Source organism: Cebus imitator, unplaced genomic scaffold, assembly GCF_001604975.1.
Source record: "Cebus imitator isolate Cc_AM_T3 unplaced genomic scaffold, Cebus_imitator-1.0 Scaffold283, whole genome shotgun sequence".
NCBI classification, from domain to species: Eukaryota; Metazoa; Chordata; class Mammalia; order Primates; family Cebidae; genus Cebus; species Cebus imitator.
In genome coordinates, this window is record NW_016107598.1 from 3,058,808 (window position 1) to 3,079,785 (window position 20,978).

At 33.1% G+C, this 20,978-nt stretch overlaps 1 protein-coding gene and 1 pseudogene across 4 annotated transcripts; both read left to right on the top strand.

The window, feature by feature from the left end:
• Positions 1-1,020: 1,020 nt before the first annotated feature.
• On the top strand, positions 1,021-17,381 carry SULT1E1 (sulfotransferase family 1E member 1). 3 transcript variants are annotated; one of them, XM_017501659.2, is made up of 10 exons: positions 1,021-1,191; positions 1,289-1,381; positions 2,063-2,132; positions 4,497-4,650; positions 6,366-6,491; positions 7,440-7,537; positions 11,036-11,162; positions 12,981-13,075; positions 14,607-14,787; positions 16,485-17,381. In XM_017501659.2, exons 4-10 carry the CDS (start codon positions 4,506-4,508, stop codon positions 16,595-16,597), a joined length of 885 nt encoding a protein of 294 aa, XP_017357148.1. In that variant the 5' UTR covers positions 1,021-1,191; positions 1,289-1,381; positions 2,063-2,132; positions 4,497-4,505; the 3' UTR covers positions 16,598-17,381. The 3 variants fall into 3 exon arrangements, with proteins under 3 accessions (XP_017357148.1, XP_037584837.1, XP_037584838.1); XM_037728909.1 differs by having other exon boundaries at positions 1,348-1,381; XM_037728910.1 differs by lacking the exons at positions 1,021-1,191; positions 1,289-1,381; positions 2,063-2,132 and adding an exon at positions 4,115-4,150.
• A 758-nt stretch (positions 17,382-18,139) lies between these two features.
• LOC119467383 lies at positions 18,140-19,562 on the top strand (annotated as a pseudogene). Its single transcript, XR_005195915.1, has 2 exons — positions 18,140-18,211; positions 18,616-19,562. The product of XR_005195915.1 is annotated as a heterogeneous nuclear ribonucleoprotein A1-like (transcript).
• The last annotated feature ends 1,416 nt before the right edge of the window (positions 19,563-20,978 follow it).

The window sequence follows — 20,978 nt, forward strand, 5'->3', positions numbered from 1 at the left end:
CTTATCTGAGATCTAGTTTTTTTTTTAGCATTGACTCAAATATTTTGTAACTCAGTCTGTACCCATTATTCATGAAGAAGAATGAGGTTTCAGGGCCATCTTGCCTATTTTTTTTTTTTTTTATCAGTAAGTAAATTCTTAACATTAGAAAGATTTTCTAAGAAGAAATGTGTATTGAACTTCTGTGGTTGCCAGAATTACATGAGTCAGGGGCATTTGTGACATCTCTGCAACCAATTGCATACAAGTGAAAAACAGATGTCTTGAGGTTAAATCTGTTTATATTAAATCTGTTTATATTAAATTACCTTGCACTCATTCTCTGATTAGAATAAAGAATGTTTTTGCTAATCAATAAAGGAGACTTCATAGATTCTTGTCATTAAAAAAATTAAGGTAAAGCCATGTCACAAGGTTAAAAATTCTATTATGTGTTAAATTTGTGTATGTGTGTATATATATATATATATATATATACATATATACACACACACACGCACACACACTTAATTTATGTGTTAAATTTGTGTGTGTGTGTGTGTGTATGTATATATATATATACATATACACTTAATTTTATGGGTATATTGTAGGTGTATGAATGATTAAATTTGTGCATTTAATGATTAAGTGTTTTCAATACACATTTTATTTAACTCAAATAATACGACTGTATAAAATCAAGTAAAAACAAAATCTAAATTTGGAAACCTGGTTACTGTTTTTCTGCCTTGATTTTCTATTATGAAAAGCCCATTTTTCAGAAACCACCTAGCACTTTTTATTTTGCATAAGGCTAGATACTGCTTTCTGTAAAAACAATGGTCCCCTTAACTTCTTATATTTCTTGAATAAATCAGCCACTTTTATTCAGTAAACACATATTCAGTGCCTAGCCTACTATATGCCAGAAAAAATGCTAATTACAGAGTAAAAGCTTTTTTTCAAGCTACTTATTATCTGAAAAGTACTCTGGACAAGTAATCATTGATTACAACACAGTAGAATAAATGCTAGTTAGGAGAAAGTGCCAAGTTTAAAAGTCACTTAGGGAACATAGAATCTTGTAAAAGTCAGACAGTCTCTCAAAGGAAATGTAATCTAATTGTAATTAAGAGAGAAATAAGAAGTAACAGGGTTGGAGGTGTTGATGGGGTGGAACAAAGGAGAATTTTCTTAAGTGAAAACAGAGTAAGTGCAGAAAAATGAAAAGAAGAAAGGCAATGTACTTGTGGATTCCACACACTCCTGGCCACTTATTTTTCTAATTTCTTGTCTAAATTCCAAGCGTTGGTAGGTACCATTACCTGAAAAATTCATGGTATGCCATTTTGTGATTGGGAACAGAGAGAAGTCAGGTTTCTGAAATAATAATCGAAAGGTGAGTGATATTTACATTCTTTCTTCAGCTGTCATCTGCTTTTTAAAATTTTCATGTCTGCTTAAGAGCTAAAGGCAAAGATTTTAAATAGGTGATTTCCAGTTGACATGTTAGAACACAACCCAAGTACTACAACAGCTCCTTTGGCAGGTCTTAGTAAACAGAGCAAGGTCTGATTGAAGGTGCTCACTGTCCTGTTTCTTTCCTGTCATTGACTTCTTTCTCCTCACTCCAGTAAGTTTATTCTTTTGAAAGTTAGCTGTAGTCATGTTATCATTTATCAGTAATTGAATAAGGGATTCTCCCTTTCCAATCTCTTTTGTGTTTAGCTCCAGGACTCTTCTTTCTCATCTTTTCCTTTTCTTTCTCCTTCTTCCCAAACCCCTGACGGCAGACTTAGGAATTTGAATATGAGTCAAAAAAATACATGTAGGAATTTGAATATGAGCCAAATAATTTAAAAAATAACAGCAGAATATTTCTACATCCCTATGAATGGACATGATTCTGTGTGGTTGCTGAAGATGCAGGTATGTATTAATATCTACATTAATTATTGCATCATGGGCTTCACAAAGCCAAGCCCCTCAAGTTAATCTCCGCCTCCTTTTCTGGCATTCAGAATATAAACTCACCAGAAACATTCCAAATGCAGAAGTGGTTCTCATCTTTTTTTTGCAGCTTAAGATCTCCCTTGGTATTTGAAGAGGCCTCAACTAGGTAAATTTCTTTCACAGGATCATCTAAACAGGTTGTACTTTTTGTTATTAATATGAATACTTAGATTTTAGATATAGAAAATATGGAATGCAAATTATGTATCACAAAGCTGTTAAAAATAAAATATAGAAAGACCAAAGTCTTTGTTGATACTTTAGTTATTTAATGATATAAACATTTAAAACCTTTTAAAATAACTTGTTGTTAAACATAGTCTGTTTATGTAGTGTTCTGTTGCCTATTGCTTTAATGTAAAACTACAGTAGTATTGCTACCTTAAAAGTGCTGAATGCTGGACAGGTTTTCCATTTTACTGACGAGAAAATAAAGCAAGCAGGGTAGAAGCAGGTAGAATAAAGATTGAGGGTGAGGACTGTGAGAACCTTATGTTTCTATATCCACCGTATTGCAGCACTGACCACAGGGCCTAGGAACAGGTAGACATTCACGTAAGGAGTATTTGCTAGATAAAAGACAGGTTGGAAGATGCAGGAGGGGAGGACACAGAAAGGGAGGAAGAAAAAGAAGGAGAGAGGAAAGATAAACTCTGAGTTTAATTTTTTTATGTACGTAGAGTTAGGAGTTTAATATTTAACAATTTTTTATTGATGTGTCTTTCTGAACAACTGACCTATGTACTTATGATATGAAACTGACAATTTCTAACTGAAATATATCTTTTGAGAAAAAGGGGGGCACATAGAAAGCAAATCCATACATTGCAATATGAGACAATTTAGCAAAAGGAATAAAGTGAGAAAAGATATTTTATTACATGCCACCTACTTTGCCTCTCAGACCAAAATTGACTATGAAGGGGTATCTGGGAGTCAGCCAACTGCTTAATGATACATCTACCACTCCCGGATGACTATGCCAATTCTTACAAACTTGGCTGAAAACCAAGAAAGTAATACACATGAATAAACAAATCAACAGGCAGGACAAGTGGTGGTGCCTTTTATACACATTTCTTACAGTGAAAGATCTATTTTCTGAGACTAAGGAGAAAGCTTAGGGAAAAAGAAATTTATTGATAAGACTAATTTGTATTTTGGAAATAGAAATCATATAATTTTGATGACATATTTGATATGACCTAGAGCAAGATTTTAAAAAGATTGAGATTACCCTAAGGGCTAGGGTAATTATGTGTGTAGAAGAATTTATCAGGCAGCTCTTTGGGCAAATGTGAACAGGAGGAAAACCTAGAAAGGGTAATGTCAGGAAGGACAAAATGTGTTGAGAAGCTATGCCATAAATTCAAAATAAGTTAAGTTTGGCAGTTGGAAAACAATACCAAAGGAATTTGAAAGCTGATGAAAGAAAGCTTGCTTAATTAAAAATTCTGTTACTAAACCTGAACATGAAGTAGATTATCATGGGATCAGGAGATGAATTAGGAAATGATAACCATCTTGCTTAAACTTATAATGGGAGTGACCAATACCTTATTGATCAAATGGGGAAAAAAGCAATTTTAAAGGTGACAAAGGAATTCTTTATACTCTTAAGATTCCATGACAGTGTCATTAATTTCATCTTCTTTTCTTTTAAATATATTCATCAAGCATTTGGATTATTTTCATAAAATGATACATATTCCAAGAACTTAAAAATCTCTGACTTAGATATCTGGCAATAATAATCAAAATAATAATAATAATAAATAATCAAACCTTTATTGTTATTTAATGTATACATAATTGGATAATTTACTAAAATTTTGTACTTCTGGACTTCTTTGTCTTTTTATATGCCCCAGCAATTTTTAAAGTAATTGGAGGCTCTGTGGTTTTCATTTATCATAGAAATATCAAGTATATCCACATTTTTATTTAGCTTTAAGCATTTTACTTCATAATCACTTGAGCTTTCCTATTCTTTTATGTGTCAGACATCTTTCTAATACAGTTAAAAAAGTGAATCTAGAAACCATCATTCTCAGCAAACTGACACAAGAACAGAAAACCAAACACCACATGTTTTCACTCATAGACGCGTGATGAACAATGAGAACGGGGAAGAGAACAACACTCACTGGGCTAGGTGGGAGGGTGGAGGGCAGGGAGGATGGGGAGGGATAACACTTAGAGAAATGCCTGATGTAGGCGATGGGGTAAGGGGATGGAGACAGCAAACTACCATGGCATGTATCTACCTATGCAGCAATCCTGCAGGATGCTGGATGTGCACATGTACATCAGAGCCCAAACTACAATTAAAAAAAATTCTTAAAGCACCAAAACTATTTCATGTGTAACTTTATTGTTTTTGCCCTATATGTGCAACAACTAAGAAGTGCTACATATGTAGGAGGGTCTCATTATATATATAGTGGTTAATGGGGAAATATTGTTAAATACATACAAAATATAAAGCACTTTTTTTTCAGTGTACCGCCATGAATTCTGAATTTGACTATTATGAAAAGTTTGAAGAAGTCCATGGGATTCTAATGTATAAAGATTTTGCCAAATATTGGGATAATGTGGAAGCATTCCAGGCAAGACCAGATGATGTTGTCATTGCCACCTATCCTAAATCTGGTAAATCTATTTGTTACTCTTTGTCACCTAAAAATAATAATAAACTCACCGTAAATGTTAAGATGTTCACATCATACACACTCATTCTCTATATGAAGTAGTTTTGATATAGACATAGAAAAGGTCACTCTATTCCCTGACCACAATTTGTAGCTATAACTTGAATAGCACATTGACAAATAGATGTTGTTGAGCACAGTTAGAAACCAAAACCAACGTAATGTATAGTAATGAACCTGTATTCATCCCATAATGAAAATTTAAAACTACCAACTGTTTACCTTATGCCATTAATGTTGTTGTATATGCAGAGTATGACCACCAAATTTACAGATATTTTAAAACTCTCTTTCAGCTCACCAGCTATTTAGTCTATCCATAAGCATAGTTTTGGAGCTTTACAACTATAGACTTTTAGAAATTAGGCTAGTCTAAATTAATATTTCTCTATCTGGTTGTTCCACTTACTACTTAGAAATAAAGTGAAATACTAAATATGCCCTTCGCTACCTTGACTCTAAATCTGCTTCTTTATTTTCTCCCCTACTGGAATCAATGGCAGCACAATACCAGTCATCTGAAGAGGAAACCTGTGAGCTATCCTAAGTTCAATCCTTCTTGCTTCTTCATCTGCCATTTATAATCAATCAAAATGTTTTTGCCATTTAGTCTGATAGATATGTCTTACAGCCTCTTAACAGGTCTCTTATCTCCCTTCCTATGGATCCCTCACTCCACTACTGTGTTTATTCTAGCCCTAGAAAAAATCTTCTAAAACACAATCCTGATAATCTTGCTCTTCTGCTTAACATATGTCAATATTTTTCAATGATTTTTATAGAAACAACTTGGACTCTTTAGTATGAACTACAAGGCTTGCTATATCTGCTTGCCTGAGACCCAACTCCTCTTTTCAGATAGACTCTTTGATTTAGGTCTTATAGTCTATTTCCAATTATTTTCCTAACCACTATCCCATTCTTAAGTACCAACTTTAGATTAAAAAGAGACTGGACTTCTGTCTGGTAGAATTGTCTCTTACCTCCCACAACTGGTGAATTCATGCCAGTAATTATTAAGGCTAAGCTCAATGATCACATCCTCTCAAAGGCATTTCTTTTCAAAATGTCATGGCAGCAGCACACTGACTTATATATTCCTCCTTAGAAGTTATTTAAATCCCTGTGCCATCTTATACAACAGCATCTTAATAAAAACAGAAAGTATTGGCACTACTGAACAATGTCAGTGACTTTTCAAAGGGCTTTTAGCTCCCATAGGACAGGAACCAGATTTATCTTTTGCTAAGTTTTCTGACCTAGGACCCAATCTGAGACTTAATATGCCGTGAGTAAAATTTTTCATTGAAGGCATGTTTGTATGCATCACCTATTATTAAAGCCTTCTTAATTTTTAGATATAAAAATTAAAGTCCAAAACTGTTATCAGCTTATACAATGTCACAATTCATCATGAACAAATTTGGACACAGGTCTCAGGTGTGCCTTACTTAATTTTTATCTTTATCTCTTGAAGTTATTTTTGTGTCCTAAACATAAAATATTATAGAAAATATTTCTTGAGTCTGGCTATTCAGACACCCTTTAAATAGTATTGCATTGGTACCTTTCTACTTTATCCATCCATAAATTCAGCACTCCTGTCATCAACTCTGCATGGTCAGCAGGAGACTCAGGTTTATTTAATTTTTACAGGCACAACCTGGGTTTGTGAAATCGTGTATATGATCTATAAAGAAGGTGATGTGGAAAAGTGCAAAGAAGATGTAATTTTTAATCGAATACCTTTCCTGGAATGCAGAAATGAAAGCGTCATGAATGGTAATGTTCAGGTTTATTTTAGAAACTATTTGCATATATTCTAAGGTGTGTATGTAGATGGTACAGGCAATGAGATTATAAGCAATAATGACAATTAGTATAAGGTCTATTACGTAAGAAAGCATATAAATTTAAATTTAAATTTTGGCAGGCTTTGTATTATAGCATATGGATAGCATGTGTCTGCAATAGAGTGAATAAAGACAATTCTTGTATGCCTTCAGCAGAGTTTAACAATATGTAAACATTTATTTCTCTGTGGGCTGAATGTGATATTTTAAATATTGAGAAAATACTAATAAATTTTTTCAATGATATATGCAAAAATATATTTACCTCAGATTCTTTTAATATTGTGGAAAATTAGAAACAACCTAAATGCAAATCAACAAAAGAATAAATATTGTATAATAACAGCATAAAATTGCTAAAAATTTTTGGATGTTTCTGGATATTGCAGTGTAAATATAATATACTGAGAGAAAAAAACAATTAGAAGCAATCAAAAATGTTTATCTGTGTGCATGGTATTGTGATGGCTGTAAATTTGAGGATATAAGTAGATTTGCACAGAAGATTGATTGGCAAAATATTAATGATTGCTCCCAAGTGATGAAATTTTATTTTATTTTATATTTTTCTCTGTAGTTTTCTCTATCTGTGTTTCTTTTTTCATAGTGTTATTATGGACACAATATAGATTTTTTTTTAAATTTTTAATTTTTGTGAAAATATATTAGATGTAAATATGGGCTTGGGGTACCTGAGATGTTTTGATATAAGCATGCAATGCATAATAATTACACCATGGAAAATGGGGTATCCATTCCCTCAATAATTTATCCTTCATGTTACAAAAAATCTAATTACAATATAAATATCTATATAAATCTGCATAAATAGTTATAATTTTTGACGTTGCCTAACCTTTACTTTTGTAAAAATCAGGAGTAAAACAATTAGAAGAGATGAATTCTCCTAGAATTGTGAAGACTCATTTGCCACCTGAACTTCTTCCAGTCTCATTTTGGGAAAAAAATTGTAAGGTAACTGGAGTCAAGTGTTCTCAAAACTTCATCCAACTCCAAGAAATGATAGAATGATCTCATCAGTTATACATACTTGTTTATTTGTTTTTTCATTGATTCTATAGATGTTTAACAAGTGTGGAATACAACAAATATAGAATACAACTCTGTCTTTTGCCAGATGTGGTTCTAAAAAGTCCTGTTAAACTCCCTAAGACTAAGTTTTTACATCTGTAGAAGAAAGATAACATCTTTTCATAGAGTTGTTATAAGGATTAAATGATAATGCTTATAAAGTGCCTTACATAGTTCCTAGAATGTTGTAAACTATATGGTAGCTACTTTTGTATTTGTTGTTATTACTAATTGTAATTGAATTTCCTCCCTTTGAAAAATACTGTGCTTGGTGTTGTTAGGCATGCAAATGAACCAGAAAAGGATAGATCAGATAAGCATTGTATAATAACTATGTATTGAGGACCTATTATGTGTTAGGGACTTAACAATAAGACACATGCAATCCTTGTCTTCATGGACATAGTCCACTGGAGTAAAAGGACAAGTGGACTGTGAAAGAAGTATCATAGGTTAAGTAAGAGAGAAATTTAACTCAGACTCTAGGGGTAGTGAAGGCATCCAGGAGCAACATTTCAGCTGATATTTGAATGATGTATAGGAGGATGCAAATTCAGAGATAATCTGAGGGAGCATCTGAAATCTTTTCAGTTTGGCGAGAAGATTAAGTATACATATTGGCTAAAAGGTAAAAGGAGATTAGCTAGAAATTGATTATAAAAAATATTGAAAGTCAAGTTAAGACGTTTGGACTCTTTCATTTTAATGGTAATGAGGAGTTATAGACATACTAAGCTTATAACCTATACTATTAGTTTTGCTCTTTAAAAATAGTGTTATACATAACCTCAAAATACAGGGGAAACATGAAGTCTGAGACCACCAATTCTGTTCTTCAAGACCTCTCTACCATCAGGGCTGTTCTTCAAGATCTTATAGCACTATTTGCAAATATCACTAACAAAAAAGGGGATATATCCCAGTCATAAAATATGGTCATTTTGTAATCTGATACATGGCATATTTGACATTTCCTAGAGATCTACAGACAAAAATTTCAAAGATTTCCATGTTAGTTTGTTTTTATCATTAGCAATCCTAGATAGACCATATACATCCTGCTGAAGTTATTCCACATGTAGGGGCTGTCTCATTAGTAAACACCAGTTATGTACTTTCCAGGAGATATGGCATTATTATTTATTAAGAGATTTGACCAAGACACTTTTTCCCTTTGGAGGATAGGTGGTGGGCTTGCTGTTAACTCCTTACTTCTCAAATAGAAACAGGTACCATACATTTATAATAGTCCAAGTCTTCACAAAGCTGCCTATTTTTCAGAGGTTATCAAAGAGTAGGAGATAGAGGGATTCATGTTTGGAGTATTTCCAGAGTGATTTACAGAGGAACAACAACAACAAAAAAACAAATAGATGGAGGATATTTGTAAATATCCTTTTCCAAGTAGATAAAGGATATTTGGGGTGATGGAGCAGAGACCTTAACTGACAAAGAGAAGAAAGTGACAAAAAGTAACAGATTAGTAGATAATATCAATAACTGAGGCCAGCGGATTTGAGCCCTTGGCGTGATTATAGGAGAGGTATGTGAAATAACTGATGGGGAAGAAGGAAGAAGCAGGATTTCTTGAAAGAAAAGATTATGGCTCAGGATAATGCTTCAAAAGTGAAACCTTCATAGTGAAGGCATGATTCGGTATTTGGTTACAAAAGTGGTTGTCTGAAGTAATGATCAGTGGTTATATGAACATAGATAATCAAGTAGATCACACATACAGACACTAAAATTACACAGATGAGAAAAGAATTTCAATGGAGCATGAAACCATGAGACAGGTGTTCAAATTTTCAGTTAAAGCAAGGGAATGTCTGCAAGCTTAGAAATGGCATCATATTGAAGAGGTATAGAAAGTATCATAGGAATAGGGGACTTTAAAGTGCAGAATTTTTAAGATAGATTATAATCACAAGTGAATCATTGGCAAGCTAGTAACTTTGACTCAAGAGGGATGTAGTGCAAGTCTTATCTTCAGAAAAGAGCTAGATTTCCCTTGAGGACAGAAAAATGAGTATGTACAGTAAAAAGTTTGGGGTATTGAATAAGATCTGCCAAAAGAAATACTATAAACTAATAGGATGTTAGGGAAAGAGAGATCACTTCTTTCTATCTGGGAAAATAAAAAGCCTCATGGAGGAAGTGGAAGGAAGCTATAAAATATAAATCTCATTTTGAGAAACAGAAAACATTCAAGAATAAGAGAATAGAACAAAGAAGAAGGGACGAAAATTCTGAAGTAAATTAATGCATATATTGGCAAAGGGTTCCATTCAGCCAATAAATGAAAAGAACTAGGAAGAGTTATAATTAAGATTGGAAAAGTTCAAATTCACTAATGATGAATTTTATATGAAAAAATTTCACTTTTATTCTCTAGTATTTAGAGGCTTTTAAAAGAGGGCCATAAAAATGAGAGCCATACATTTAAGAATAAGCTAGATTTCTATAAAACTGTTAGAAGATATCTTCAGTAAGACAATTTAGTAGGTTTAATCACATTCCATAAACAGTGGAGACTCAACAGTAGTCTTTCATGACATTATTTAGGTGCCTGAGGGCCTAAGTAGGAGACCACATGGTTACTGGATTTTACTTTTGCAGATCTTTTCATGCAGCATTCAGTATCAGACCTAGAGTAGACCACAGGTAATGTGACCCAAATCATTTGTTCAGTAAAGAAAATATTTAGGTCCAAAATTGCTGGTACTTTGTATTCTTAGTGCCAAAACTGGAAACTAAAACCATTTCTTTCTGATAACTAATTTGTTGGTATTTATTCTGCATGTAAAATGGAAACTAACAAGGTGTTGGCAGAGATTATATTTTCACTGAATTCAGTGTGCATATAAATAAAACTTCATAAACATTTTTTTCCTGCAATATTGAAAGTGAAGAGACCTCAGAACTATTTTTTTAATTATGCAGAGTGGTGGTCGTATAAAGACCAGAGCACTGTATAGTTGATTGACTGATAAACCAAATGCTTTATTCTCATTGATTTAGTCTCAATGCTGTATTGTTATTAAACTTCAGCTCAGTCTCTTCACTTATAAATTGGGAATAACAAATAATCTAACTGGCTTAATTAATATTGATGAATTTTACTACACTCAAATGAGGTATTATTTGTGAAAATGGCATAAAGACAAAACTTGAGAACAAACAGAACACAACACTACTAAAACCACTGTCACCTCAGGTTACTGAAGATGTCTTCATACATAATTTTATGTGCTTTATACATTTTGTAAAATGAATGTGTACTATGTTTATAGTTGAAAATATAAATCTTTTTGTTAAAAATCTTGATGAGTGTGTTTGAAAAAATATTAAGTGGTTTAATATACAATTTCATCCTCTCAGATGATCTACCTTTGCCGGAATGCAAAGGATGTGGCTGTTTCCTTTTATTATTTTTTTCTAATGGTGGCTGGTCATCCAAATCCTGGATCCTTTCCAGAGTTTGTGGAGAAATTCATGCAAGGACAGGGTATGAACAGCTTCTTTACTCTGAATTTTTTTTTCAAGATGCTACAAGACAAATGCCATCTCTGGGTAAAAGTTTTTGTTTGTTCTGGTATGTTTTCTTCCATGATTCATACTTAAAACACAGAAATTCTAAAGGCGCCTTGAGATTTAGAGCAAGCATAAGGTGTCCAGATGTAGATGGCAAATTGCAGAATCTGAGCACTCTGGTTCAACACATAAAAATAAATGTATGGAAGTATGTTTTGGGGCAGGGGTTAGCAATTTTACTCTCCACGATTGAGACTCACTGTCTGATTTTCTGTCTTGTCTATTTTTAGTAGAAAAAAAGTATTTTACATCAAGTTATTACAGCTCTATTGAACAAGGGGTCAGGGAAAGATTAGAGAAGAGAGAATGTTCATTTGTTTCCAATAAAATTGTCAGGTTCTATATGAATCTGGAATTCACAAAGAAGTTTGACTATTTACAAAAACTCTTCCTCATTCAATGCAGTGTGCAATCTGAATATTTTAGCCAGATTTCTCAAGTTTGTCAAGAATTACTTGAGCAGATATTCTGGGAAATTTTTTCTTTTTATTAAACACTGTGACTAAAGTGTTTAGATTTGAGGAAGAAAGGGTGCAGGATAGTTTAGTATTCACTAAAGAAGGCCATTCTGATCATGTAGTAACCATTATAAAGAAAAATAATAATGTGTTTTTATATCCACAGATGATAATATTGACTCAGTAAAGTAAGGTATATATGTGCTTGTCTAGTATTCACTAAAGAAGGCCATTCTTTCATATTGGTGATAGTTTTCTGGGGCAGCAAAGAAAATAGAAAAAAAAAAGTCATTCTGATTATGTAGTAACCATTATAAAGAAAAATAATAATGTGTTTTTATAGCCACAGATGATAATATTGACTCCATAAAGTAGGGTATATGTGTGCTTTGTATTTGCTGCTACATTTTGGGAAAATTTTTACTAAAGCATAATGAATAAAATATATTTCTTAAGATTGTCAAGACCTTCACTGTATGGCAGAGAAACATAATTTTGCATCACTACAAAGGGATAAATGAGATCACTACAAATTTCATTGTAGAACTTTTTCTTTAAACAAAAAATTCCCTAATGGAGTCCAAGAACAGAGGAGGTACACAATGATTTAAGGCAAAGCAGAATGTTTTGACTCATACAACATTATATTATTTTGTCAGCTTTATATTTTGTGAAACATTTTTAGTATGAGTGAGGGAAGAGAAAAAGTAAGAGATAGCATTTGGTTATATCACATCATTTCTAAAATCTAATTTCCTGGGGTGAGAATGATATAAGAGTGCCTAGGAGAACACGCCTTAACATGTAAACTAATAGTGTAATAAATACATGGTTACTATTTTCAGTTGCCAGTCTAGTTTGTAAATGATAAATTGGAGACCAGAACTATACTTTTCTCTCAGACCACTGATTGTTTCACTAAGTTAACTCCCTTCACTAACAACTTGATTTTACACATACACACACATACCTACACATCAGTTTCAACAATTTTCTCATAAGTTTTAAATCACATTGTTGACAGAACTTTCACTACTCTGTTCTGTCATAAACTATGTCCATGATAAAATTCACATTATTTTTGCATACATAGATTATTTAACATACTTTGCCTCTCTTGCTGCAGAGAACTTTGCTTAAGATACACAGCTTATCTATTTTTTATTTTGTGATCACCTATTTATATTTATTTGTTGCTTTTTTTCTTGGACATTAGTTTTCAAGCAGTTATAGAGATGATACCACTTTTACATTGTTTTTCTCTTTAATTTTAGTTCCTTATGGTTCCTGGTATAAACATGTAAAATCTTGGTGGGAAAAGGGAAAGAGTCCACGTGTACTATTTCTTTTTTATGAAGACCTGAAAGAGGTGAGGAACTGGAAATGTATAAGCAACTTGGCAATTTCTAAGATGTTAGCATTTGAAAATATTTGGGGTACAAAAATCTTCCTTTAAATAAATGTTGATAGCCATCTAAATTTTTAAAAGAAAAGGACCAAAATAATCCAGATACTTTAACATAGATTTGAAGCTAGCAAATAAAAATATTCCAAAAGTGAATACATTTTAAACCACAAGCCTCAAAAATTTCAAAGGCAAAACTTGAAAGAACTTGAGTTCGTTAAGCAATAACAACACCCACACACAGACACCACACATTCACACATGAGGAATCAACATGGGCAAGTAATTAACAGGTATTCAAATGTAAAGATGTTGCAATTGTTAGATAGGTACTATAAAATAGCCATGTTTAATATGTTTAAATAAATAAAGGATGACATTTTAAAAATTACAAAGAAACAAAAGCTGTTAAAATAGACAGAGTGGATTTGAAAAAATAGCCAAATAGAATTTCTCAAAATATTTAAAAAATAAATATGGAAAATTAAGATATGAGTTTAATAATAGATTAGACATGGCTACCTAGAGAATTATTGAAGTAAAAGATGGAGCTAAGGAAATTCCGTAGAAGGTAGAACAGTGAGATAAATAGACTATATGATGACAAGTAATGGTTCTTACTAAGTATTAGCATTTAAAAATTAAGAAAGTGATTGGTATATAAGATACAGTGATAAGGTCTCACATACATCAACTTAAACTTCCAGAAGACGAATATAAAGAGAATGCTGAGATATCAATACACACATTTTTTATGGACTTAAAATTTTCTCATAATAGAATTTTTCTTTGTTAGTGTAATTCAAAATAAAAATCACTATGCGACACCCATTTTACACCCACTACATTGATAACAGTTCAAAAATCTGACAGTAAGAAATATTAGGATGTGAATCAGTGAAAAGTAACCCACTGTTGATAGCACCATAAACAGAAACAACTTGTCATTATCTAGCAAAAGCAAACATACCTGAAGTTTAAGACCCTGAAATTTTACTCTTAAATATACACTCTAGAAAAACTCTGGCTTATGTACATTAGGTTTTATATACAACAATTTTCATAGTAGCATTCTTCATAACCACAAAAATCGAAAACAACCCAGATATACATATACCTAAGAATCAACATATAATCTATTTTATTGTATTACAATTATATATTATATTGTAATGAAAGGGAATACACTTCAAAAACATACATCAGTTAGGTAAAACCAAATTATATGTTGTCTAGGGATACATACCTAACTTTGAAAACTATAAGGTAGAGCAGATAATTTGAAATTAGCAGAGTTTTTTTTTATTTTTTTCAGTTTTAAAATGGCTTTTATAAAATTCCCCAAAGACTGTGTTTTTTTTCTTCATTATAAATCTAATTCTAATATCAGTAGGAGAACAGAGAAAGGGTTATTTTCTCTCTTTCATTTTGATATCAATTTATTCTGCTTTAGCAATTTTAGCAATTTACTTCTCAGAACATTTTCTCTCCCTAGGATATCAGAAAAGAGGTGATAAAATTGATACATTTCCTGGAGAGGAAGCCATCAGAGGAGCTTGTGGACAAGATTATACATCATACTTCATTCCAGGAGATGAAGAACAATCCATCCACAAATTACACAACTCTTCCAGATGAAATAATGAACCAGAAAGTGTCGCCCTTCATGAGAAAGGGTGAGAAAGTCATGCAGTTTGCCTGGATGCTAGAGGAAGGCACAAGGTGATACAGTTATAGGCAAAAATCTAGTGAGGTATTTTAATGCCTTTGGACCCAGCTTAAGTTTCCTTCAGCAGTCTCTTACATTTGAATACCCTCTTTAAGTTACACTTCTACTATACTGCAATTACCTATTGATTATTTAGTATGTGCATCATATTGTATTAAAAATAACCAGCAGACACCTCAATCTCAGTGCCGGAAATAATACCATACCCTATTAGCTGTCATTTACCAAGACTGTGTGCCTCAGTGCTAAAACATATATTGTATAGTTCCTTTAAGTTCTAACCAGAAATTCCACAGAAAGATTTTATTTCTTTCTCTTTTTGATTTGAAGAAATAAGATTAGAATAGTTTGTCAACATTTTTTTTTAGCAAGTGGCAAACACCTTTCAAGAGTAAGTGGCAAAAAATAGAAATTTAAATATAGCTCTGTTTAGCAAAAATATCAACATATAAGGAGAAAAAAAATCTGTTTGGAAGGAGGCACAGCCCGGTGAGACACAGCCAGTTAACAAATTTAAAGGCATGTAAGACACTTAGATGTTTACTGTGAGGAAGCAAAAACCAACAGAATAGAAACAAATCTTACTCTTTGAACCATATCGTCAGTGAGAGAGTCAGGAAAATTCTAAAATAACAGAAATAGCAAACCTGGCACTGGAAAGGGAATCAATTCTCAAATTATATTTTAATTATGTATTCTTTTGATTATTTCCTTTTTCAAAATTCTACATATAAATATTACAGAGGACTTAAAACAGTTGTCATACTTGCAAACAGTGGCTTGCTGCTATGCTCTCAGACCCTATCTGATGTTTTAGGATACACATTTTCTTCTGGTTTTGGGTTATTTCAGTGAGAAAGTTTAGAGCTCCTTGAGCTACAGGGCAAGTGAACTCTTGACTAGTCTAAAAAAGAAGGTGGCTCCCTTCTGCAAGGTGAGTGTTGGAAGTGTGATGGAAAGCAAAACAGGTGAACCTTTCTGGGCTACCGTAATTACCCAGATGGGGAACATTCTAAAGCTGGCAGTAGCAGGAAAAGTGGTTAAGAGGCAGTAGATACAAAGATAGCCTGAATATAAATAATAAATTAGATGTTATGGTTAAGGGAATAACATCCAAGATTATGTTTGGATACCTGTTGTTGCCGCTACACAGGTCATTAAAAAGTAATTGGAGAAACTACAATATGATAAGGCATAAGATGAATTTATTTTTGAACTAATTTAATTTGGAAAACTTGGACAACTTCCAGGTGGCTAAGTCATGTAGGCAGTTGTATATAAAGCATAAGTCTGGATTTGAGTGCTATCAGCATTAAGATGATATTTAACACCTTAAGAGTGGGTAAAATATGGACCTTATCCTGGGAGCCCCAACAATTGAGGTGACACTTGAGAAGAATGATAAAGTAAGTGGCATAAGAAGAAAGAATCAGAGAATTAAATTTGCTATTTTTAAACCAATTAAGACAAATCCATCTTTGTAAGATCAAATAAGTATATTAATAATGGTGTACATTTGATTCCTAAAATTGAGAATTACAAGTATAATATTTGATTAGGTGTTAATGAAACTGATGAGATTAGCAAAACTAATGATTCCTTTGTGAAGACCTAATATTTATTGTACTTTCTTTTTTGTTACAGGAATTATAGGGGACTGGAAAAATCACTTTACGGTAGCCTTGAATGAAAAATTTGATAAAAATTATGATCAGCAAATGAAGGAATCTACACTGAAATTTCGAACTGAGATCTAAGAAGGCCTTTCTTAATATATCTGATTAAGTATTTCATTTTATTATTCTTCACTTTTTCTTATTTTGGATTGCTATAAAATACATAATCAAGAGTTAGGTTGACATTTTCTTCTTAAATTTTTGTTTAAGGATTTTTTTTTTTTTTTTTTTTTGAGACAGAGTCTCATGCTGTTGCCCAGGCTAGAGTACAGTGGCACAATCACGGATCATTGCAGCCTGGATCTCCTTGACTCAAATGATCCTCCCACCTCAGCCTCCCAAGTAGGTAGAACTACAGGCATGTATATGCATGCTTATCTATTTTTTTTAAGTTTTTTTCTAGAAATGAGGTCTTACTATTTTGTTCAGGCTGGTCTTGAATTCCCGGGCTCAAGCCTCCCAAGTAGCTGCAGCATCAGGCCCACAGTCCCATGCTCAACTAATTTTTATTTATTGTTATTTTTGTATAGATAGGGGCTTGTTATATTGCCCAGGCTGGTCTCAAACCCTTGAGCTCAAGTGATCCTCCCACATAAGCCACCCAAAATATTGGGATTACAGGCATGATCCATCATGCCTGGCCCAGGTTACATGATTATTGAGCTGTACGTATATACAAAAAATAAGAAAATTTTTTTCCTACTATCATCTCTTAAATTTTGTTTTATTTCTTTTTCTTTTGCTTCCTCTTCTTTTCTACTTTTTATAAATATTATGCACAACTATAACCTATAAGAATAATGTTGTAACACAGATGATTCATCTTGTTAGAGCTGTATTAAAAATAAACAAGCATTTTAAATTATTTTTGTGATTGATTTTTCCATTTAGTATGACATAAGTATTTTATATATCTATAATCATATAATATATATATAATTATATAATATAATAATATATTATATAATTATATAATTATATAATTAATATAATTAATATTAATATATAATTATATATTATATATAATTATATATATATGTTACATAAACTTTGAAGACTGGAAGAAAGAAAGATTTACAAATTGGGGACGTAACTATATTATTTTCTTCTACTATTTTTTTCTACTTTATTATACTTTAATATAATAAACACTTTAATAAAAACTTTATAGTATGGGACGTTCCCACAGCATAAAATAAATATACAAGAGTATATGTTGATATAAATAAATGATTAGTTAAATAATTAAATGCAGTAAATAAATATCCCATACAGAAGAATTTCACCTATTTGTGTACAGTTTCCCGTGCAATTCCTTAAGTGTGAGATTTATATAGGGACTTTCTTATAAAGGAGGAAGGGTGCTGTATGAGAGGAAGAGTAACTTTAGAGTGGAGAAACCTGCCTCAGTCAGGTAATTCCCCTTTTGTATATAACTGATCACCTTCTGCACCCTGCTCCCTATCAGACCTCTGGTCTCACTGCCACTTTCACATTCTCCAGGCATGCTTCTGTCTGCTAGGCCCCGAAACTCCTTAGCCCCTTGTCATGCTACCATTTTCAAGGGAACAAAGGGAAAGAAAAAGAAAAGAAAAAAGGAATTTTCACTTATTTTTAGGTCTGATGTCTTCAGGCTTCAATAAAAAGTACAGCGTCATAAAAGACCTCCTCCTTCTCCCTTTGCTGGCGTCTAGAGTTTAACTTTTATCTTCATAAGCCAGTGATTCTGAAAAGTTCTGCTCCACTTCTCAGGAAACTTCTGAGAAATCAAAAAATATCTTCATTGGAATAGTAAGATTTAACTCGCTGGAATTCTTTCAGGATTTTGGCCCAATATTTAAAAATTTTCTTCTCAGTTCACCAAAATGAAATAAGCTTAAAGTAAGCAGAATAAAGTTAAAAATAAAAACAGAAATAAACTCGATAAAGGAAAACAATGGAGAAAATCAATGAAAGCAAAAGCTAGTTCTCAAAAAAAAAGATTAATAACATTAATAAACTTCTACAAAGACTGACTAAGATGGAAAGACAAAGAACACAAATCACTAAAGTCTGCAATAAATAAGAAATAGAACCACAGATTCTACAACCAGTGAAAGGATAATAAGAAAAGTCTAAGACCAGGTGCCTACTTAACTGTGAAAAAAATATTTGTTGGTGGCATTAAAGAAGACACTGAAAAACATCACCTAAGAGATTATTTTGAACAGTATGGAAAAATTGAAGTGATAGAAATCATGACTGACAGAGGCAGTGGCAAGAAAAGGGGCTTTGCCTTTGTAACCTTTGATGACCGTGACTCCCAGGATAAGATTGTCATTCAGAAATACCATACTGTGAATGACCAAAACTGTGAGTTAGGAAAGCCCTTTCAAAGCAAGAGATGGCGAGTGCTTCATCCAGCCAAAGAGGTTGAAGTGGTTCTGGAAAATTTGGTGGTGGTCGTGGAGGTGGTTTATGTGGGAATGACAACTTTGGTCGTAGAGAAAACTTTAGTGGTGGTGGTGGCTTTGGTGGCAGCTGTGGTGGTGGTGGATATGGTGGCAGTGGGGATGGCTATAATGGATTTGGTAATGATGGTGGTTATAGAGGAGGTGGCCCTGGTTAGCCCCCATGGTGGTGGCAGCCAATACTTTGCCAAACCACGAAAACAAGGTGGCTATGGTGGTTCCAGTAGCAGCAGTAGCTATGGCAGTGGCAGAAGATTTTAATTAGGAAACAAAGCTTAGCAGGAGAGGAGAGCCAGAGAAGTGACAGGGAAGCTACAGGTTACAACAGATTTGTGAACTCAGCCAAGCACAGTGGTGGCAGGGCCTAGCTGCTACAAAGAAGACATGATTTAGACAAATACTAATATGTGTGGGCAAAAAACTCGAGGACTGCATTTGTGACTAATTGTATGACAGGTTATTTTAGTTTCTATTCTGTGGAAAGTGTAAAGCATTCCAACATAGGGTTGTAATATAGATTTTTTTCTTTTTTTTTTTGCACCCATGCTGTTTATTGCTAAATGTAATAGTCTGATTGTGACGTTGAATAAATGCCTTTAAAAAAAATTCATGGTAGTAAGTTTGACAATTTAGAAAGAATGGACCAATTCCTCAAAAACCGTATACTACCTAATTCTTATAAGATGAAATAGATAACCTGAATAGTCCTATAACCATTACACATATAATAAAATTCTCTTGGAAAAGAATTCCCAAAGCCTAGATGACTTCAGTGAATTTTATGAAACATTAAAAAAGAAAAGTCACCTAGTAATGGTAATGTTACCTGTCTTAAAATATTAAAAACAGGCCAGAAGCAGTGGCTTACACTTGTAATCCCAGCACTTTGGGAAGTCTAGGTGGGAGATTCACTTAAACCCAGGAGTTTAAAACTAGCCTGAGCTACATAGTGATAGCCCACCTCTACTATATATGTATAACTGGTTTGAGATTCTTATAATTTTTCATATAACCAATATATTTTCTATTATGTGGTTACTTTTTGTCTTTAGGTTTTGAATTACGATGCTGACAAGTGGCAATGTTTTTAAATTTTCAAGTTTATCAATCTGTACAATAATGAATTTGAAGTTGAAGTTGAAAACTCTCATTTAACAAAATATGAAGATATAGTTGTATCTTCATTCTTCCTTGCTGGAAACCTTGTGGACCCCTTGGTGGTGACTGAGCAACCCCAAGCTTCTGGAAGAATTGGCAAAACCCTACCTATCTGAAATAAGAAGAAATTGTTGTTGATTTTTAACCTGTAAATTCTCTTAGAATTTGCTTTCCCTGAAATGAGTTATTTGCTTTCTGATGCTTGTTACTTACTGTATCGATTATATTTGAGAAAATGAAGAATAATGTGAAAAGCTGAGCTGTAACTTGTAACTTTGGCTCTGCTGAAGTTGTAACTTGTAACTTTGGCTCTGCTGAGCTGTTTTTGTAAAAATAGAAACCCTGTGTAAGGAACAAACTGCTTAGCTTGACTGCCAGAGAGAGATGACAGTATGTAATAAGTTTCTCATTGCAGAGAGCCTATAAACAGACATGTAATGGAGAGGCTTATTACCTAGATTCCTTTCCCAGGAAAGGCATACTGATTATGGCCCTGGAAAGGGAATGCCACCCCTATGGAGAGCCTATAAACAGATGCATTAGGGGCATCTGTCATGAGGAAAAACCTCTGTAGTTGAGAAAAGAATATAAAAGTCTTTCTTCTCCCACTGCTCCTCCAGGCCTGCATGGAGGCCCCCTTCTCCTGCAGCTTTGTGGTCAGGCTGGTTGTCCTGTGTCAGATCCTGTTCCCCTTGCAGCTGTGAGCCCAATGTGTTCTTGCTGATAATCATAAGTTTATGTTTAACCTCTGTTCTTGCTAAGGTGTATGATTTCTATGCTGACACACAGAAAAGTTATCTTTACATTGTCCTGCTTTTATAATATCAAGTTGTGATTTTTGTGCACCACTATTT